We start from the raw sequence: 23076 nt of genomic DNA, 5'->3' as shown, positions 1-23076 counted from the left end.
AAAATATTAAACATGCTTTATCTGGAAACATTTATAACCCAGACAGCAAACTAACTGAACCACACAATTTAGGCATAAAGATTCCCTTGTAAGGCGGGTTGCATACATCAAATGAGCCGTTGGAGAGCTTGCCTGAAAGTATGCAATATGCATTACAAAATAAACGTTTACGGCAGGTATTCTTGTTTAGGCCAAATGGGAAAAGTTTCACATTTACTACGGACACTCCCTACGCCATCCCATTCCTCCTCCACAGACAGTTCGTAATGTTATGATTTCGGTTAGGTTTCTTAGCAGATATGGGAGGCATAACAATTGAGGGCACACACAAAACGTAAACAAAACCACCGTAAATTCCTTCCTTCCTATTGCCCTCCCCATCGGCGCAACAGCAATATCCGGTGTCATGTGGTCGCTTTGAGAGAGCAACATAAGCGTGGTGAACGCAAAATTAGATTAATGAACAAACCAACCTCAAAGCGCATACGGAACGATGACGAAGTGTACGCGTGTATATAAAAAAAAAACGGCACGATCACGATCGGTTGTTGCGCGAATAGTTCGTGACGTGGGGCGACCGCCGACGTAGTGCGCAGGTTCCTTTCGGATGCCGGTTGATCGATCATCGCTAGGTCACACCGCGCTCTACGAAACGCAGCGAATCAGTCGAACTCGTGATCTCGTCGGGAGCAGTCGTGAAATAAAATCGTGCATGCCCGTGTACATACGCTCTAGGAACCGTTTGTACGGACCGGGTGGATTGGATTTGGCACAGTTTTCAGTTCTACAAAGAAGCCGCGTGTGATGTGGTTTTAGTGTTCTTTTAATGCTTACCGCTTGTGTGTATTTTTTTTCTACGCGTGTGCCTGCTACGAAGACCAGCAAGTGCGCTACTAAAGGTAGTGGTGAGATGGTTGTTATTCTTTCAGCTGTTTTTTTTCTTCGCTTACATATTACTACATCCTTAACGCAAGCAGTGAATGTTTTAAAGGTGAAAAGTAACAAAAAAAAAATCGTAATGTGCGTACGTTTGTGGGTTTAGATGTGCAAAAGTTTTTTTTTTGTTCAACCCCGTTTAGTAGCAAACATACTGGTATGCGTGTGCTGTGATAGTATGGCAGGGAAAGTGCGAAGGCTAATTAAAGAACTTTGCCACGCTTTGCGTGTGTGAGGGCAAACGGGAAGGAAATCAAGTGCGTGCATGCGTTTTCGGCAGGTGGAAAAAGAAGAGAAATTAAAGCAAAAATTTCCAATGGCAAATTACAAATTACAGCTGTGGTGCACTTGGCAGAAATGTCATGTTTAATTATCCTGTGCCATCATCTTTTTGGCAAGCGGTACAAATTGAATAGATGTACGAATTGGAAAGGTCATCCTCATTTATCGTCGCAGTAGTCCGCGTGTGTTTTGTATGATTTGGTTGGCGAGGTTATGTAATAGTGTGCGGTGAAGGAAAATTGCTGTTTTTTGCTTGCAAGCAAAGCTGTACAAGTGTGAGTTTATGTGAAGAGCAATAACAGTGCAGACAACCGCATAGAAATGCATGTGAAATTGGTGAAATGATTTCATTTTATTTCAAATGAAAATTGCTTGAATGTAGCGATTAAAGTGTGTCTAGCAAGTGTGATTCGCCGCAGTGATTCAAGTGGAATTGATCGGTGCTCTTAATCGTGGTGATCCTTTCTTTTCCGTGCGTTAAAATATTACAGCTTCAAGCAGATACGGCAGATCGGGTCCAAGTGGCCAGCCAGCCAAACACGATCGAGTTCATCGTCTATTTTTGGAAGTCCCACTAATGGATGCGTTCGTGGAAGCAAAGCAAGAACGAAAAACGAAAACAAAAAAAAAATACTAAAGCCTCCCCATCACAACATGACACACACAGGAACACATTGAGAAAGCAAGAGATAAGCAAGCGCTGACGGAGCTACGGTTGCTACGTCCTCGGATCGGGTGTTGGAAGATGCGGTGTGCTGTATATGCTGTGTGTTTGCGGAAAAATTATTTATAAGATTGAGAAAATTTTTGCCTTAACATTTGCTCGCAACCCATCGGGTTTTCTTTTTTTTTTTTTGTTGTTGCAATCAACATCTGGGGCAAAAAGGTTTGATTTTTCAAGTTTGTTACATGTCCGCTCATATGACAGTCACGTTTTGCGCCGAACAAGTGTGACATTGTGGGCACAAAATGTTACGTTGTTTTCCCATTCCACACTGTCCTTGTCTGTGTTTGGTGCGCCGATGAAACACCATGCGCCTCCACCGACCGTACGGGGTGCCATATGGCGTGGAAAGATGGATGAATCTGCACCAACTGGCGCTCGCACGAAAATGGGCAACATCATCAACGCACAATGTTACCTTACTGTACGTCTGTGAAGGTACTTGGTAATGGCACACGGTTGGGCTAGTTCTGTCTGTCTTTCCGTTTGTGTGTGTGTGTGTATGTGTTCGCGGACAGTTTAAAATAATGATATTTATTTATATAGCCACAGGAAAAACGATTTTAAACGGATGCTTAGACGCCATGAATGTTCGCTGTTAGACAGGGTGTTACAGTAATTGTAATTGAAGCATTCGTAGATAAAGAATCCTCTACGAAGCAGGAAAACAAATGTGAACGCATGTATCTTTTCGCCTAAATGCATGTATCAGGGGGTTACGCACAACGATCGTGCGTGTGTTTAGTATTTGCGTCGGTTTGCTGTTTCTGCCTTTTTGCTCTTGATCGTTTTTGGCGAACGGTCGGTGTTTTCTTTTGTGCTGGTGGTGGTGGTAGAAATGGCCGAAAAGGAAAAGGATGCGGTAAACCATGGCGGAACGCGTGATGCGTCGGATTTGCAGTCGGATTTGGCACACCACAATAAACGGTTGGGATATTTTTAGAGTAAACAGACGTCAGCTGCATGATAGACGGTATATTAATACTTTCGTCCGTTTTGCGTTACGTGTGGATGCGAATGGCTGTCGGGTTTTTTTGTGGTGTTTTGCGGATTGTTTTACACGATGAATCTGTCTGTTTTGGCGATACATTGTAAGCTTACATCAAATGAAATTATGCTAAGAAAGTCTATCTTATGGGATAGATATTATATGCGCCTAATGCTAATTCGATTTCTTCTGTATAATATTATTTATTTTTTATATAAAATACATCTAAAAGAACAACAGCTAAACTTATTGCTCTCCTAAAAATATCCAAGCAAAAAACTCATCCCTATTTCAAACGAAAAACACATATAATGCTTTATCGCTTTCCTCTGAAATGATCATCTGCTTTAACTCACGTCCGTAACTAAGCTTCCCGGCTCTGCGAAACAAGTGGGGCCCATAAAACGATGAATCAAAGAAGCAGAAAAGCAGACCATAATATTCATATGCTCAAATGTGTTCCAAAAGGTCCCCCCCTAAAAATAAATCGGACCCTTGCCCTTTCGATCGTGATCGCACCCACGCTAAAAAAGGGGCAGAAGTGGCTCTTTTTTTTATTCTATCGCAGACCGTATAAGTTGTCTCAAGTGTGCAGTTAGTCGTAGTGTAAGGGCTAATTTAGTAGGGAAGCATCCCGATACACATGATCACGAATGTATAAGAGGTTCATTAGCACGGTGTAAGAATGTGCTCTAATCGTTCTGCATGGTTGGAGATTTAAAAATGTAGAATTAATGAGCTTATTATCGATAATTTCTTTACGTTTTTGTTACGAGATTTTATCTAGGAAATTCTTCATTTTCCTTTTTTTATGATTTCTGTAGATCTTATAAACCCTTTAACACGAGATCTACTAGATCTGTAATTTTGACTGTTAAATTAAATCATTTTTCCTCTCCATCCACCTTTCAATTAAATTATTTTTTCGAGTTAAACATAATAAATTTCACATATTTATTCTTTAGTATAGGCTCCAAAAACATTAAAACTGATTGAAATTGTTTATTACATAAGGACCAAAAGCCTGTCACTTTTACTGTAAAAGTAAATATAAATTATTATCTGGAAATATATTTTACGTTCAAATTAGTTTCCCCCAATAAATATAACTTAAGCATTTTCGTTTATTAAAATTTATTCTATTCTTCACGTCCTATTAAATCCGCGTTCTATCAATACGATCGTAAAAATCTATTCGCTCCAAACTGTTCTTTCCCCAGTAGCACTAACTTACTGGCCAATTATTTTGTTCTCATTTTCACGCGAAAATTGCTAGCAAACGACCCAGCCGTCCTGCTAATGTGATGTAACTCCCGTGTGAAGTGATGCTTCCAAGGCATGTTTTAAAATTAACACCGACACAAAGTGCATCGGTACAAGATGCGATCGTGTGCCGGGTTTCCAACTCTATTTTGCCGTACTAAATTATTATTGCCCGTGCCATATGCTGCACGGGGTAATTTTAAACATGGACGTGAGGTTGTTTTTTTTCCTGCTCACAGTTGCAATGTTTACAGTTCACTGGAACACTCATCTGCGGGAAACATGCAACGTTTTATCGTTGTGAGCTGGTGGTCACATGTACAGCAAGTGACATTTGATCGTTTGATTCATGAAATTTAATTCAATTCGATTGTTTGCGGTCGGAACGGATACAACGATCGGGAGGTGCTCACTACGCGAATAGAAAAGGGCAAATGACACGCTTAACCTAGTTGACTGTGGTATTTTACGATCGAACCGTGGGTGTGGGATGGGGTGGAATACATCGGTTCGGTTTTTAAAAATATGATGTCAGCTTGCATCATCGCTGCGGCTCATCTGTCACACACACGCTGGAAGCTGGATGGAGAGGTTTTTGGGGTTGTTTTTTTTCTGCTAACAGAAACATTCAGGTCATCGTTCAGCTGTTCAGCATGCACTTTTCGGTTTGCTTGCAAATGGCTGCAGTGAAAAACGGCACCGAATGGTGTAAAATTTTCCGACCCATCGTTGCACTTTCCCCCACCAGTTGTAAGTAACGAATATTTACGACCTACTGACGTGTGGAGGGTGTATCGTTAGACGACAGAAAGCTGAAGTTTTTAAAGTGTTGAAAGGGCTGTAGACAACGAGGTGTAAATTCATTAATAACTTTGATCTTTTGAGGGTAATGAGATGGGTTTTTGGTTGTTTTTGTACACATACTACATATTGAAGAACAAATTGTTTAGGTGGAAGAATCAGAGAAGTTGGGAAGTTTGACGAAATATTCCAAGAGTTTATGTCAAAAAAAACCTTAATAAAATTGATACTTAAATATAATATTCCTCTGGGGCGGCCTGGTGGTGCATATGAAAAAACGGCGCCCGTCCACACGGCAGGACCGGGTTCAAATCCCATCCGGACCGTCCCCCCGTAGCATGGACTGACTATCCTGCTACGTGGTAAAATAAGTCTTGATACGGCCAGGCCGTTCTAGCCGATCAAAAAAAAATATATATATATAATATTTCTCTGTTCTTTTTAAAAGATAACAAAAAAAACACACTTAAAATATTGTTTAAATCTTGATAACGTCCTTCTCATCAATCAAGGTCAAAGTATGTCTCCTTCAAAAGTTGCATATTAGTACAAAAATCTTTCTCGGTTGAGTATTTATTCTGTCTCGGGTCAGAAATACGATGATTACTCCCGAACAGCTGCATCTGGTCAGGTTGATTTGGCAGAGACCCGAATTTCTGTTGCTCGGAATGCATGAAATGTACGCTCAAGTGCTCTTATAGGACACCAGACGCCACCGACGGAGGTTAAGTGATCTTTTCTCTCTGCCTTCCTTTTTTTTATTGCCGTTAACTGCCGTCTGCCGGTGATGCCACGAGTTCCTTCGCTAGATTACCAGATGTGTTTGGTGCAAATGTTTTAGCTACATTTTCGGCTTTCTTCGTTTGGTTGGCTCATGTTATCAAATGCTTACTTACCCCCCCAAAAATAAACTTCAATCGTTTGGCCGTGGGTGCGACGACTGTGGTCTATATTTAAATAGGACGATCGACACACACACACGGTTTGGGGTGTTTTTTTGGTTCTTTTTACTTCGACCTTCCTTCGGTACCGAGACGCTGATTAATCGTTCATTGCCACGATGAATGGATGCGCGATCGCCGATCGGCAATAAATAAACACACTCGCGATAAAGATAGAAGTTGCCTCACGGAAATAGAGCCACGAGAGTGTGTGAGTGTGTGACATGATTGCGGTTCGAATTGTGTGGTCATTTTATTTTGTTGCAAAACTTACAAATTATGTCAGAACCAGTAATAGAAGCTTATAAAATTCGTCACGTTTTATTACAAAAAACATTACGCACAGCTTTATGTGTTCCATTTACGCTTCGGCTAAATATTTTAAGATCACCAAATTTATGATCATGCTGCAGCCAGCTGTCACGTTCGCTTTTAATCCTTACCCATTTAATGAAAGTCTCTAAAGGCGCACCACATCTATATGGAAATGTTTTTAATTGCTGTACAAATCCGTGCCGACAAGCATGCCATAAGTTTAAATGCAAATTACCCTTTGCGCAAAAAAATCGGGAACGGAAATGAACGGTACAGCCTCATGTCGGGTGGATCAGGGATATTTTCGGTTTTTACTTTCTGCTCCACATGATCACCAGATTGCCTTTTTGCACTGTACCCGCACAGTGTGTCTTAAAGTAAATGGAATCGCGTAAACAACTTTCCGAACATTCGATTCCATTCGTGATCGTGTACGCGATCGTAACACTTGGCTGGGCTGTATGCGTGGGTTTGGTCCGAAAAATACACGATGTTCAGTGGGTGCCAGTGCCTGGACAGTGAAGAAAATTGTACCAAACAGAAAATATCATGCTCGTGATTTTTTTTGTACACTTCGAGAACGATTCCCTTTGAAGTGCAGTTGTAATGGAGGCGCCTGGTGGTGTGTTATAAATTAATCATCGTTGGTGTTTTGGCCAGGTTAATGAGCAACAGAATGCATTTTAGTTGAAAATGTAACATGTATGATTGATTACTGCATCGTTGTTTTGAATTTTACGTCCTCAAAAAACGATATTAAAGGCAAAATTGAAAAAAAAACGGACAAAGATAAATGGGTCTTAAGGGAGAAACATATTTATTTCGTCTCTTCGCTATACGGCGCCAATCGTGGTGACATTGAATTTATAAACTAAGAGACAATTTTTAACCACAACTGTATTATTTTGTTTATTTTAACCGATTGCAATCGTTCGCGCTGACTAGCCACATCCGTGCAGCTTCAAGAAGCTATTTGTTATGATGGACGAAATGTTTAAACCATGATGCAATCAATCCGAACCACAAACTGTCGCTTAAAGCGGACATCATTAGGCCTTGCGAAATGCTCCCATTAATTTGATAGAGTGTGTACCGAGATTACCATTCCTTCGGTGCCAGTTTAATAGCCATCTTTACAAAACAACCTCACCACGAGCAGAACGCCAAACCGTTTGGCCGCACGTCGCACGAGGGATAATCCGTTTTTTATTGTTGTGTTTCGTTGGGTTAAAAACACAACAAGCAAAAAAAAATGTAAGTGATAATAATTACCATCGATGGATTGTGCCGTTCCGTGTATGAGACAGAATTGCTCACTCTTGCTCACTCTGAAGCAGTTTGGCACGTTTTAGTAATTTTATTTATCGGCACGAGAAGTTTCTCCCCGAGAGCTTGGGTAGAACCACACGCGATGTCATACAAAAAATTAAGTTAGTCAGCAAAACAGTTGAACACGAAATTGTGTTTAAAAATCAAGTGTTTAACCTCCGTGAGTCACGTAATGAACGGATTTGTGCAGTGCTGAACAGAAACATCAACTTTATGACAGTTTGAACGATAAAATAGGACAAAGACAAAAGGAAAATTGAGCAAGACGAGCTTTCTTTTTCGATTTGTTTATTTTTGTACGGGATTCTTGTTTTGTTTCATTAGTCACGACACAGATCTTTATCAACGTCAAAAGATTGTCCTGTTTGCTTCAACATACACTTTTTCTTTTGCTCTAAATTGTCAGCAAAATAAAATAAATCTAGTGCCTGTGTCGTAAATTTATGACAGTCAGCAGTCATTCTACCCTGACCAGCCGTCAACCTTGGATGGATTAATATGTTACCGGTCATGATTTTCTCGTAACGAAGTGACCACCTGTCAGTTGGTGTTTCGAACGAACTTTTCCCATGCCCATCGATCACCGTTTCCTTCCCCAAATGGCGACATAGCAGCAGCACCATCGCAGCGTTCTCTCAGCACAGTGTTGCCGAAAATGAATCCCATCTGTTTGCCTCTTGCTTCGTTAATAATATATTCGCCTCGAACGTGTCATGTGGGGTAGTGTGCTGTATGTGTTTTGTTCCGTCTTTATTAATTTCTTTTACCGTACCATCTCACCCACCGTGACGACCAATAGAAATGATTAGTTCCGTTCGTGTCAGCAACAAATAAGTGCCGACAGTGAAACATTGTGTGACGATCGTGATCGCCATCTGCGGAAGTGTTCTTTTCCCCGCCCGCTTAACCTAGTGTGTGCGTGTGTGTGTTTGTGTGAGTGCGAGAGTGTGTGTTAAACGGAAAAAGAGCATCAGAAGCAAGCGAAGCGAACGGGAAGATTAGAAAAGCGTAAGAAACCTCCACATCCGGCGCAACAATGTCCGGTCCACCGAATATTAATAATAACCAGCTACCACCATCCAGTAGCGGTGGTGGTGGTGGTGGTGGTGTTGGTGGACCGGGTAGTGGCAGAGGGTGGTTACGGACCCCACCACCATCGTATTTCCGTTCACCCTCCCCATGGGTACCGCCGGGGTCGGCTCCTCCAAGGCAAAACTCGCCAGTAACGGTGCCACGTACAGTTGACGCACCCGTCACTGCCCGTGGACCGAGCGAGTTCGTTTACCAACATCCGAGCTCTGGCACCTTTGGTGGAGCGGCCTACCCTGCCCATCAGTACGCCGGTGAACGAGCGGCCATGCCAGCAACATCCTCCATCCGTGCAACGACAGCAACGACAGCGACTGCGACTTCCTCGCAGGAGTTCCAGTTCCAGCGTCCGATCCCGTCGGCCATGACACCGACTCACTTTGTGGGTACGTCGACTCACTATCGGCCAGTTTCGCCTGCGGCTGTAGCGCCGCATCCGTACCCCCAGTTCAGTTCGACCATGTCACCAGTTTCGTCCCTTCATCGATCAATGACGCCGCATAGCGTTACCAGCAGTTACGGGCCGGTAGATTACCACCAACAGCAGCAGGTGCGTCCGGGATCTACCCAGAGTTCGGTTTACGGTGGTGTGACGTATCATTATGGTCCAGCTGCTGGACCAGGTCACCCTCAAGCACCGATAACCGGACAGTCCCAGTACGTGATCTATGATTATGGGGGTGAAATGGGACCTTCAACGGCGGAAATTATTGCCGCACAATCGCAGGATTACGTCGACGAGAAACTGGCTGAATATCAAGCAACCATCATGCTTCTACAAGGTAGGTTCCAAATATGCATTTCGCTTAAACTACCGTAAGATTCACGTAGATATTTTGCTATTTTACTTTTGGGACCTCACAAACGCCTTAAGGTATGCAATCGTTATTACAAAAGGTCATTTTTAGTAATATTCGGGATGTTCAAGGGTGATTTCTACTATTTTTCGTCCTCGTCAAAAGAAGATTATAACAGTTTTCGATGGCCGATGATCGCCGAAGGGACACTGGAGATTGTGAAGATTAAATTTGACCCACATAGAGAAAGACATTTTATTTTACACATGATTTTATGAGTTGGTACACTTGGTTGGCTCTTGCTTGGTGTTGTAATGTTAAAAAATGCATATTTCCACGCACACATTCAATATAAAATCATGCCAACAAAAAAAAATATAGTTCTAAAATTGTACTTGGGTCAATAGTTCCAGTTTGTTGGGGTTTCTTCTCCGGTTCGTTTAGCATAACCGCAAACGCAACTTTGTGATATGTCTCGTAAAATAAAATTTTATTCTCAACCTTTTTCCCAACGGTTCATTTCGTATCCCGGCATTGACGTCATTGGAGCAGACCGTTTCGGACGGTGTGGAGAAATTAAGGTTAGAAATTTCAAGTCTGCTGTCCATCAACCAGTAGTCACAGCTGTCATCGGGTGCTTTATTTAATGCGGGTTGTTGCGCCACCTCACACACACACACACACCGGTCAAGGACTGTGACAAGTGATGGTACCCGGTTCAATGTTGTTACAATATTTTCTTTACACAAAAATCGGCAGCAAGTGTTTTTTGGTTTAAACGGAGTTTTCAGCACCCATACGCCTGGGTCAGCGTTGATTGTGCGATGAAATTTCAATGTCACAAAACGGTTCTAGCTGCTGTAAGCAGAGTGGAGTTACTATTTTTGCTGTTAAAACTGTTCTGCAAGAGCAATATTTATTGGGATTACGCAACGACAGTAATTGCTGGCTGGGGGAGAATAATGGTTGAAACGTGCCTTTCGTGGTTTATGTACATGGTTTTCTGAGAGCAATTCACCGTAGTTGGCAAAGTAATTGTTCACGGCTCTGTCACAGACGGTCAAACATCAAATGGTTGCTAATTGAATTTTGCATATTAAACAAAAACAAAATGCATTCACAAACCGAACTTCTCACATCTTAGTGCTGTAAAAAGGGATAGAAGTTGGCAGCAAACATTGTCGCTCGGTTGCAGCCTCCTTCAAATGGTGATCTCAGAGGGTTATTTTTTCAGCGATCGTTTGTTCATTGCCATCGACAAACACATGTGCAATCGCGGTATGCAGCCCGTTTGCGGTTGAATCGAGCGTAATCTTTACTGCTGGAACATGTTTGTTTTGCTTTGTACAATGGCCTTTCGATGACCCTTTTGTGAGTTTTAATGACATCATCAAGCCACATCGCACAAGCGTCTCGAAATACATATTAGAATCAGAAAATTTGCAATCGATCGAAGCCTGTTTTTTTTGTTGTGGCGTTGTGATAATATTAAGTTTTTCTAATCAAAACGGAAATAACTATTTTACTACTAGTGAGCTCACGGTGGTTTGATTAGGAAGCATATGACTTAATTTTTGGCAAGAATAATTTTTTTGTTTTATTCACAACCCTTTAACAATCTCAAAATCCACATGAATGCGGGCGGTGGAGTAATAATTTTATAACAGCATAAATCCCAACACGCCGTAGCATGTGTTTACCTACCGCGCACATCGTACTGTCTAATGTTTGAGCGAAAGAGATGACAAGCGTCGTTTGGCAAAAGTAGGTCACAGCATGACGAAAAAAAAAAAATACGTTCGTACTACCAAAATACAACGACAGAAAAAAGTCATTGATGACGACACGGATGATTGGTGGAGGATCAGGGGGGGCGGAAATAAGGAGCTGTCTGGGCAGCAATGATGGAGGGTGCGCTGTTGCGTCGTCATGGGGTGGCTTTTCTGTGTGTTTGTGAATGAAAGCGAAAGTAAACAGAAAACACGCGTACGCTCGGCATTCGGGGTTTGTTGTTGTTGAACCGAAGATTTGAATGCCGGCATCGATCAAAGAGCGAGAGAAAAAGAATGAGAGTGAGCGATAAATGGCAAAAAGAGAGAGAGAGAGAGTGTGGACGAGCGAAAATTGCGCATAGAGAAGGAATTTGTGCGAGAGCGTTGCGAGTTTGCGTGCGTGAGAACTACAACGACTCCGTCAACCTTTTTTTACGCGTTTGTTGTTGCAGGGGTTGTTTACCCGCTGGTTGATGGTTGATGAATGATTTTATGAATGAAGGAAATTGATGATGTATAAGACCATCTAACTTTGTAATAATCAAAAGGTAAATATAAAAGAAAGATTTTGTGTAATTAAAAGAAGTTATCAGGAACTTTTCCAAAATGCAATCGAAAAATGTTATTATTTCTTACATATAAATAAAATGTTTTTCACGTTTCATCTTAAGCCCAGAGTACCGTTAATCAGTGCAATTTGCATGCAAGTTTTTTTTTAAATGATACAAAAATGTATTTCTTGTATCATCACGCGACAAGAACAGTGCCCCTGTTTTTATTCGCTTTTGTTGTGATCATCCCCTTCGTACAGCAAAGTGTGGCGTATTTTTTGTGTGTGTTCGGTTGTTGTTTCATTAACATTTCTCTCCTCTATTGCGTTGCTTCACATCACGTTCATATAGTGCCGTCATGCGTAATAGCAACTTGTGTTCGGTCTGGTGTATGAGCTGTCAAGTGAAAACTTTTGTCTAAAACGACAGTATCGAATAGTTTCATGCTATCCGACACCAGAAACAAACGATTCATTATCTGTGGCGTTAAAGGTTGCAAACAAAAAATCAATACACAAACCTCAGATTGATCCAATCAGCAAGTGCAATTGAGGCAGATAGGGTTCGATTTCAGCAAGGCCACAAGCATGTAAGGTGAACTAGTGTGTACGGTCGAAGTGGCAAAATGTCACCATCAGATGGTCGTATCAGGCGATCGTACGAATGTTATGGAAATTGATAGTTTGTTGTGTCTGTGCTAGAAATAGCAAGCAGGTCGAGCGGATTGATTACGTCAGTGCCACCGGATCGAATCGCCGATATAAAATGTGATACGTTTCTTGGTTGCCATCTTCTAAAAGTGAACAGACATTTGGAAGCCGGTTTTTCATGGAGAAGGCTACATCCGGGTGTAGCTAGAAGATGGATTGAAAAATGTTGCAAATTGTTTCGTTATACAGCTTCTAATGGAGTGTACAAATAGCCTGTGAAGAAACGCTTCGCTGCCTGACGGATGTATAAAGTGAGGCACTCCAAATAACCGGAGGGTTTGAGTTTAAACGCGCAGTTTATCAGCGAGTGTACGTAATCTGAAATGCATCAACGATGTTGGACTTAGGAAGAACGACGGAGAGTCTATGATGCCCCAATGTTAAGCTGAATGGAGAAGCATGGGAAATGGTTAAAACTCACAAACAATTGGTTCCGAGCTGTTGAAATCTCATTGACTGTGCGTTTTGTGACCTTGTGGGGTGTGTGTGTGTGTGTGGGTTTAGAGTAGGGGTGGAATCCACAATTCGTTGGTACCATGTGCCGTCTGCAGCGTTGATGCTGTTAAGAAGAGAAGAAGTGAGATTTTTTTGTATGTTGTCGACTTAGTTTCAAGGACGAGCCATCAGGCTGTAGAATAGCTATAACCACCCCGTTGAAGCTCATAAAGCTGCAAACTATTAAATAAAGCACGGTTGTAGGAAATGGACCGAGAATTAGCTGGAATAAATTCAAAGGCACGATGATGTCATGCTTCGAGCGGAATGTTGAAGTTCCAGTTCCAGTTTGAGGATGTATTAAAAAAAATAAAACCTCCACATTGAACACCTAACTAAAGCAGGTATTTTGTTGAAGATGTTTCACGTCTTTCGTAACGAAAAGAAAGGAACCTCTTCTCGCAGTACTTTTTGTTGCGTGATATACATACTGGGAAGTTATGCTTCGCCTCTTTCATACACTGCGAGGAAATAAACCCCCCCAAACCGGGTACAAATACGACCCTTTGGTGCACTGTGCACTTTGGAAGTCGGTTGAAGCTCTCGACATAAAGCGAGACGAGAGAGGAAAAAAAAGCACAAAACTATGTGACACGCACACAGACTTATCTCTCGCATAGAGGCGCTTATCCAGCTTGTGGCCTTCAGGTTCGTTAGTGGAGCGAATGGGTGGTCAGCTCAGAATGGTGGGGGTTTGCTAAGGCATCAACCCTCCGAGAATCAAGCGCCCGGAACGGTTCGTATGCTCTCGAGTGGCGCGGGAACGGTTAGGTTTCGCTCAACCACCATCGAAGACGGATCGCCACCGTCGTCCACCCTCGGCGGTGTGTGCCTTCGTTGTTTGGTCATTCGAAATTAAAAGAAAACGTAGCTGGTTAAGTACATAACGGAGGTGCCTGCTGTGGCGGTGTCTGTCACGTGCCCTTTTTTTGTGGAGTCGACCCTTTTCTTTGGGTCATTTCCGGTAGTGGTTCCGGGGAGTAGGCTTGCGGACAGTTCGTCTGACGGTTATTGATTTTCAAGTGTAGTGAACTATTCGGCACGGTTCGGCAAGTGTTTTCGGCTGGGCTTATTAAAAATACGTTTGCATTGTGTGTAGTGTGCGTAACTAGGGAAGGGTTTTGTGGTGCAATAATATTCCATTCAAGGGCGCTTGTAAGCATTATTCTACGCCCACGAGCAGTGCATACAACAAGTGGCCAAAACGACAGCGGTGCTCTTTGTGTGTTTAATTTGCATGGAAATAATTAACATAAATTCGATTATCTAACAGCGCTTTGCTGGCTCCGTAGCATGCATGTTTGTGTACGATGTGAAATGAATATCCGTGTCACTTTAAACGTGTGTTTGTGCCGTTGCGTTGTTGTTAAACACGTTGTGAAATAATATATAACAAAAAAAAAACGAAAGCTTTAATACTATTTACCACAAAAGTGCGCTTCTAACCCCGTTTAACGACATAAAACGTGCTATAAAACGTGATGGAAAATGGATCGACAGCGGTCCAATGTTCCCTACAACACTGCAGACCCTTCTTCGGGACCTTCCAAGGGTAAACCGGAGACGGAGAATGATGCGAAACGACGTAAACTTTCACCAACCCGTGGTATACCCAGTTCTGGCACCTCGTCCGAAGACGATGAGGACAGCAATGCGGCACTCAGTCTGCATCACTATCGTGAGGAAAAAATTCTCTCCGTCACGGCCCATACCGGTACGCCGATTTCGCCGGCACGTCGCCCAAAACCGGGACCGTCTGTTAGTGCGACACCGGATCGGTCTACCGGAGGGGCAACACCCGGGGAGACCCGGTCAAACAGTCCCGCTTGGTACAGTGCCTACCGAAGCCAGATGGTTCATCGCATGATCGATGTAAAGCGACAGTTTAACAGCAGCTTAAACGAGTACGATATCCATATACTTGAGAAGCGAGGTAAGACACATTTGGTAGTATTATGAAGGAGATTCATTAAAAACAAACCACAAAAGGACAAATTTTAAAGAAGATATTTATTAAAAAGACAGTATATTGGATAATCAAATAATCGATACTAAAATAGCAAAATGTCGTATGAGTGTCACACTACAGCATGAAACTTAGTTGACTAATCCAATAAGATGCTTACGAGTGTAACGCTTTTATTCTGTCAGCAAAGGGTTTTGCAAAATGCAGATTATTTGGTCTTTAACTCGAAACGAGCCCTATTACTCTTTACACCTTTAGTAACATTTGCCAAACGTCACCTTTGCGGGGAACACGCTCTAGTCACTGCGAAACCGGTATCTGCCGGCAAATATTGGACACACAACTCTTATGCTTGAAGTAGACACTACAAAAGCCGGTCTTCGCGAATGCTCTGTAACCAAGCAAACTTATATCTGATTTTTGTGGTTTTGTGGCTTTATGGACTCGTCTGATGGGGTGCTGGAAGGGCAGGTAAGGAGACCAACCCTACAAGACAATTCTTCGCACTTGCATCTTACGATCGTAACACGACAAGCAACCCAACGTCATACAACGCAATGCAACGGGTTTTACTGTGGTTTGTTTTATTAACTTTTCGTTGCAAATTGTACACGAACCAGATTCGGTGGGCAAGAAGGCTCTTCTCCTTTTTGGTGCCGTTGTGCGTGGGGAAATCGTTTTCTAGAGAAAGTATTGCCCAGCCAGACGGGGTGCGTTCGCGTTTATCGATCCGACAGAACGTGAACGTCTCTGGACGTACATAAATCCCGGTTCAAGTTTATCGCTCGCCTCGTATCGAAGTTTTTTCGAGTGCAAGCGCGTGTAGGTGTGGTACTTCACGAGCCCGCAGATAGGGCGAAAGGCACGATGCTAGAAAATTATTAGCAACCGTACATGAGACAGCCAGTCGCGTACCATTGATTTTGTGGGTGCGCCTTAGACGGAGGGTTTCTTTAGTTAAGAATAGTTCTTTTTTTTCTCCTACCGTTTCTTCCCATTATCAGCACATTCGGTTGCAGTTGGAGTGGAGTACTAGATAAGAATGGCAACTTGCAAACTGAAACTGGTTTCTCGAATGGAAGCCAAAATAAAAGACGACGTTCGTAAGGTCGTAAATATGTTAACCAAAGCCAAAACGAACGAGCTGAGATAACACGTTTTTTTCTCTCTTGGGCTTCGAGGGCTCGAGCGGCGGTAAAGGATTCTGAAAAAGGAATGTTGAAAATAGATCACAAAATTAATCTAATCGTGAAACAAATTATGTAAATTAATTAATTACAAACAGATTGTTGAATTGAGTTTAAGCAAACAATACATATTTATTTCGTTTTTAGTATGAGGGCCTTTGCTGTATTGCCAACACCGCTTCTACTACATTTAGTACAATATGTACAAGGTATTTTCACCTTGTATTATACCTATTATAGGGCATATTTTGTTAAATTTAACCAATCAATCAATAAATCTGTATAAATTATAATTGCCCTACGAATCTCTAATTCAACTCTACTAGACGACGAACCCCAAAATTTGAGACACTATCATGGACTCGTGCTTAGAACAATAGTCTTATACATTGAAGATCGTGGATAAATTCTTAATAAATAAATTCTATAAATTATTTGAACTCAGATTCAGATTTTAGAGATCAGTTTTTGCGGTATCAAGACGAATCATTTAGCAAGACTGTGGAATTATTTCATATGAAATTGCAAAAAAAATTAATCTAGCGTTGCAATACATTGTTGAAAGCCATACAACATCATCCCGTCCGGTGCCGCCATTCACATGACAACACAACGTAGAAGGGCGACGTAACTTGAAACGATCATATTTTGCATTGATTAACCACGTGGTGATCTCACACAGTAGCCCGCATGGAGATCACTCCATCCCGCAATGAACAATTGCACTGTCCATGACGTAGGAGTAGCGGCTGGTGTGTTTGTGTGTATATTACTTTCGTAATGTTCAACGGCCGTTGTTAGGTAGTCACGTGTTTCATCAGTTTAACGCTAATCGATTGGAGCTTATGGTGTGGGGATGGTTCAATAGGAACACATATGAAGGTAACGTTCATACCTTTCCAACGAGACAGCTCAGGGCGCCATACTTGTTAGATTTATCGTTTTGTGGTTTTACGATATGCACCTCTATTTGCAAAATGATTAACGATCGCATCTTAACGATTTGTGCGTGGTGCCGCGATATGATTGAGAATATTTCAATGCAAACGGATACATGATGCAGTGCTTTCTGGAATAATCGCGCACTGATTCAAAGAAGCAATCAGTGAAATGTTTTTCTTTTACCTAGGAACAGCAAACAATAAAACTAATTCCCAACAATTAGTGTAAACCAAACTTTGTGCTAACATGCAAACCATTTAATCGAAATGAAAGCGGCGCCATCAATTCGCAGGAAAAAAAAGAATCCGTTCCATATATTATCCGGATTCGGTGGATGGTATTATAACCAAAAAAAAAAAAAACAGCGTTGTAAACCACTAAACGTGTGCTTGAAGGGCTCCCATGAGACAGCTAGGGTCCGGTTGTTGAGTGAAATAATTCAGAAACAAACAACATTCCGTCAAGCGTACCGTTTTTGGTTTGCGTTTCTAAGGCACATGAGCGCTAGGATACGAAAGCAGGGGCCATATCGTATCGGAATCATGTCCGTGGCTTGGGCAAATGATGATGAAGGAATTTATTTACTTTCCGTACCATGGTAACGGACTTTATGAAAAGTTTCACCCGTATGAGGTACATGGTACCGATGGTTGTAGGTTTCAGTTTGTTCCAGCAGATTGGCCAGTTTGAGGTGATCCTTTGAACTGGTGGGTTTAGTTTTAGTGTGCAGTGTGTAGTGTGTACTTTCATTGTAATAGATTATTCATAAAATATTGGACTTATATTAAACGCACGAAATCATTTGTGACCGAAACAAATAAAGATGTAAGAGGGGACAAATCTAAAGATTATAAAATAATATTAAAGGTTGCTTAAAGTTTCACTAATTTTAACACCAATTTTCATGTGTTTCTTTTTCTTCCCTGTAGATGAACAAGAACGTGTACAGAAGAAGACTTTCGTAAACTGGATTAATTCATTTTTAAACAAGGTAAGTACGGTGTTTAACAATCACTTATAGAACGATTGAGCAGAACCAATTGCATAAGAATGGCAACGCCCTCTCTTAGTACAACGCATCATTAGACCCCTATCGAAATAACTCTTCGTCATGCTTTTAGTCATGGGAAAACATGTTTTACTAGGGAAAAAATCGGTATGCTCCTCAGTTAGTGCTAATAAAAATACCCCAAAGAATAAAAGCTCTATTTGATAGTCACTATCAACTGAATAAAAAAAGGTGCACATGCATAAAAACGAATAACGAATTAGGTCATTCATCATGGATGTTTGGTTGCCAACCGTAAAGAATATGCAAACAGCAGGAGAATTGAGCGTTGTTTGTTTCCTATTGGTTACGCGGTTGTCATTGATATTGTTACAAGCTTTTAAAAGGGGGTGATATACTAGTGTGACTGATGAAAAATAGAGTAAAGCCATTTTCTTCTGGTTACATAGTGGAAATTTTGAAAACAGCCGCATATTTATTCTCTTGTTGCGCTTATAAGTACTGAACATAGTTTTGTTTCTCACAGCTCATCGGTTATCGATTTCCTTTCGATAGCTTTAAAAGTTTGTACTGCTTTCTTCTGATTGGTTTCGGCCATTCGGAGAGTACTTTTCGCAAACTTGTTTCAAACTGATATTTTTCTTTAGTTTTCAAATTGGTTAAAAGCTTATAGCCACATTTGCGCTGATCATAAACGATAAAACCAAAGTAACATAATTGGAGCACACTTTCTATGGTTGCAGTGCGCAAAGAGACTTGTGAAGGAATTGCGTCAGGAAAGAATCTTTTCAAACGTTGACATATCGCTGTAATTGGTACTTAAAACAAAACAAAAAAGCACTTATTACAATTCCAATACAGACGGCGTTTTGCTGTATAATCATAATTTATTACTCTGGCAAGGAATTAGAGGGAATGAAATACTTACACGCCTGATTTGATTGATGAAGTATGTGCAGAATTGCAGAGGACAACATCGTAACTGCTAATTTAGAGAGAGCCACAGATTTGCTGAAACACAAAACAGATGAATGATTTTTAATGGTTTCTTTGATAAAGAAAAGAATAGTATATATCCACTAGTTGTTGAAACTTGAAACACTTAATTTTTAGTTTCACTTCTTGAGATGAAATTCATGAAAACATTCAATTTATTAGTACGCTAACCAGTTATTAAATGCACAAAAAATGTAAATTTGTTTTGAAAACAATTTTAAACTTATATTTTCTCTTAAGTCTAAGCGAAAAACCATTTTATATGAACAATGCATGAGTGCGTTAAGGTCAAAGTTCAAACTGCAGAAAACGAAAAAAAAAAACTCAAACCGAAGTTTTGACGTCAGACTTTTGATGCACACCATTGAATTTACACCACAAAAGAAACACATTCTGCTCAATCGATTAATGTTTGATAGTTGTACGCGAGCTTCATTATTGTGCTTTTGCATTTCTTTCTGAATAACTTCACAGCGCGTACCGCCACTGAAGGTCGAAGACTTGATCCATGACCTTAAGGATGGCACGAAACTGTTGGCCTTATTGGAGGTACTCTCCGGTGAGAAGTTACCGATGGAAAAAGGAAAAGTCCTGCGACGGCCACATTTTCTGAGTAACGTAAACACCGCACTACAGTTCCTTACCAGCAAACGCATCAAGCTAGTCAACATCAACCCGTCGGACATTGTCGACGGTCGTCCGGCTGTGGTTCTAGGTTTAATCTGGACAATTATCCTGTACTTCCAAATCGAAGAGAACAGCCGCATTCTACACTATCTGAACGAAAACCTTAGCGGATCGTTGAGTTCGCTGGGCAGCAGCAGCTCCGCATCGAACATACCCGGATTGAGCAGCAGCAAACCGATAACGTATACTGGCACGGCCTCAGTAGCCACAAGTAGCAAGGAAATGTTGAAACAGGGTCCGAAGAAGACACTCCTGACGTGGGTAAACAGTGCCTTGCCAAAGTGAGTATCGGAACCGCATTATGGGATGGTATGGAGTAGTATTAAATAATCATTTTATTATTATTACAGAACCACGGGCTTAGAAGTCCGTGACTTTGGAGCAAGTTGGCGCGATGGCATTGCGTTCTTGTCGCTTATCGATGCGATAAAAACGAACGTAATCAACATTGCGGAGATGAAGAAGTACAACAACCGTTACCGTCTGGATACGGCGTTCAATGTAGCCGAGTCGGAGCTGGGTATCGCTAGACTTTTGGACGCGGAAGATGTGGACGTCAATAGTCCGGACGAGAAGAGCATAATGACGTATGTCGCACAATTTCTACACAAATACCCCGATGTGAAGGTATGGTACAAAAGACCGTAACGTGTTTAGGTCACATTTACTGACGTGATCTTTTTTGCAGAACATTAATTCAAAGAGTGACAGCGAACGCGAACTGCTGGAGCTCTTGGATTGGCTTCGCCGAACGGTACGATACTACGATGGAATGAATGGTAAATATCCGAACAACTATCCCATGTATGAGAGCGTTAACGGTGAAAAGTTGGAAAAACAAAACACCTACAAAAAGGTAAAAAGCATCAATGCTGCCAAGATGACACCGGAAGTCCAAGAGTTGAACAGTCTCTGGAATCAACTCGAACGTCACATGCAGCAATGGTTGTGGTACCTGGATAGCAGCCTTCCTGATCAGTTCGGTGCGATTGGACGTTGGTTAAGCAATGGTGAAAAACTGCTGAATGACGACGATATACCGAGCAACATGAACGAGGAGACGGCTTCACTGATTAGCAAGAAACTCGAAGCGCACAAGCAATTCTTTGCTTCGTACTACGAGGTGCGCGAGACGTTCAACAACGTGAAGATGACACCTTTGGCGAAAAAGGTACCACTTGGGCAGTTGCAAAACATGGAAAAAAGACTGCTGGACATAGAACCATGCGCCAGACAACGACGCATTAAGTTGAAGTATCTAGAGCACAAGTGTTGTCTGATTGCGTTCCTGAACCTGCTCGAGAACAAGATTAACGGTGTTAAGTACAATAACGAAGAAATGGTGAAACAGTCCTTGGATCATCTGAAAAACTTTGTCACCCGTAATCAAATCATGCAAGAGTTCGAGAAAGCGTTGATTGACATGCGTCAGGTGATTGAGGAGTACAAGATCGATGGTAACATTACGAAGAAGGAGATGTACAATATCGATGTATTTTTGCACGAGATCGAGGATCGCTGGAAGAACGTATCGTCGCGATTGATTTGTACCGAAACCATGCTCGAAGACGTACTGTCCCACTGGCAGCGTTGGCGCTCGTTGGTGCATGAGATCGAGACATGGTTGATGCAGGCACACGATGCACTGCAAGGCACAGAAGATGAACGTATCGAGTTCTTCCAGAACATCAACGTGTACAAGGATAAGTTTGACGCACTGACAGACACGTTCAACATTTTGAAATCGACGTGCGATCAAGAAACCAGCGTCGGACTGGAAAGAAAGTATAATCAGCTGGCTTCACACTGGGATCAAGTGTTCCAGCACACCAAGCAATACCTACACGTGGGTGATATTCTACAGCACCGTCAGAAGTTCAAGGCAGACGCAGCACAGCTAAATGAATGGATTCAACGCACTGATGTGGCTCTCGGTCGCAATAACTTACGAGATTCGGTTGAGATCCGGCGGTGTGAAACGGAAATAAAGCAAATTGCCTGTGAAATCGAAGCCATGGAGGAACTGTTCAAATCGGTCAGCCGTAGCTTCCAGGCGCTTATCAAAGAATACTCGCGAGATGAAGTAGACCGTATGATGGCCATGATGAAGAAACAGAAGGAAGCGTTGGTGCGTGTGCGTGCACAGATACCGATCAAGTTGCATCTGTTCCATCAACTACTCACCCAGCAGGAAGCGCTCGAGAGTGGTCAGCGCGAAATTTCGCAGTGGCTGGATGAGGCTGAGAATTTGCTGATATCATACTCGTTCACCAACGATCCGCAGCAGACGAAAAACAATCTGGCAAAACATAAAGCGTTCTTCAATCGTACACTCTACTACAAATCGATGTTGGAAAGCAAGAACAACGTATTCCAAAATCTGCTCAAGCTCACCGATACGGACAGCAGTGTCGATATGAGCGATGCGGCTACCAAAATGAAGCAACTGAACGACCGTTTCACCTACGTTATCAACAATGCAAATGATTGGGAGTACAAGCTGCAGGAAAATCTGCGTGTTTGGGAAAACTTCAACGAAAGCAAACAGAAGGTTGAATCGTTCCTGCGTCAAGCTGAAGCTTTCCAGAAGTCTGCCATACCGGTGGAAAAGGAAGCCGATGCCGAAACGCAGCTAGAGTTCTTCAACTCTGCTGACCAGACGAGCATCAACAAGCTCGAACGTAATACGGAGGATCTGTTAAAGTATTTACCTCCTGCGGAACAGCAGATACTAATTGCTAAGGTGGAAGATATCCAGCGCCAGTGGAGCGAGGTAATCCAGCAAATCCCGCTTCATCTGTTGAAAGTCGAGTTCCGTTTGAATGAGCTCACGTTTAACGGGTGTGCAAATGACATCGAGAAAGAGCTGAACGCGGAAGAGCAAGCGTTCAATTGTAACGAAAACTTCGAAGCCATTTTGCAGCGCAACTTAGACTATTTCAAGAAGAACGATCTACAACGTGTGGAACAGGTGTTGGGTAATATGGAGAAGATCAACTACATCTATCTCGAGAAGTCAGCGAACGATCAAGCGTTAGCTCCGCTGTACCAGCGTGCGAATGACAGTTGGATCGCTATCTGCAAACGTATTGACAGTGTTCGTAACATTTTGCACAAAATCCCAGCGCAGTGGGAAGCTTACCATGCAAAGTTTGATGAGATGAACGCCTGGATGGACCGGGTGGATGAGTCGTTGCGGCAGATCATGGTGGAGAAGCAGACGATGGAAGAGTTCGAACAGGAAAAAGCCACTTTCCAGGTGAGTTTCGATATCTTTGGATGAATATCCAAAGTAT

The 23076-nt window shown here is 42.1% G+C and overlaps 1 protein-coding gene and 1 long non-coding RNA gene across 5 annotated transcripts in view; one reads left to right on the top strand and one right to left on the bottom strand.

The window, feature by feature from the left end:
- The first annotated feature begins 659 nt into the window (after window positions 1-659).
- The window catches only part of LOC125766571 (muscle-specific protein 300 kDa), an 89332-nt gene continuing 66915 nt past the window's right edge, over window positions 660-23076 (top strand). For 3 of the 4 annotated variants that reach the window (XM_049432642.1, XM_049432640.1, XM_049432639.1), the window contains exons 1-6: window positions 660-899; window positions 8379-9450; window positions 18018-18079; window positions 19568-20061; window positions 20131-20407; window positions 20469-23039. In XM_049432642.1, coding sequence (XP_049288599.1) covers window positions 8616-9450; window positions 18018-18079; window positions 19568-20061; window positions 20131-20407; window positions 20469-23039 — 4239 coding nt within the window. In that variant the 5' untranslated portion in view covers window positions 660-899; window positions 8379-8615. Of the gene's footprint in view, window positions 900-8378; window positions 9451-13781; window positions 14927-18017; window positions 18080-19567; window positions 20062-20130; window positions 20408-20468; window positions 23040-23076 lie in introns of those variants that run through there. The other variant, XM_049432641.1, reaches the window with a different exon arrangement.
- LOC125766622 (uncharacterized) lies at window positions 18528-19559 on the bottom strand. Its single transcript, XR_007418674.1, has 2 exons — window positions 19026-19559; window positions 18528-18915 (listed from the first exon to the last, which is right to left on the bottom strand). It is a non-coding gene; the product is annotated as an uncharacterized LOC125766622 (long non-coding RNA).

The sequence above is a fragment of the Anopheles funestus genome, chromosome 2RL (assembly GCF_943734845.2).
Source record: "Anopheles funestus chromosome 2RL, idAnoFuneDA-416_04, whole genome shotgun sequence".
NCBI lineage: Eukaryota > Metazoa > Arthropoda > Insecta > Diptera > Culicidae > Anopheles > Anopheles funestus.
This window is presented reverse-complemented; position numbering and strand designations above follow the sequence as displayed.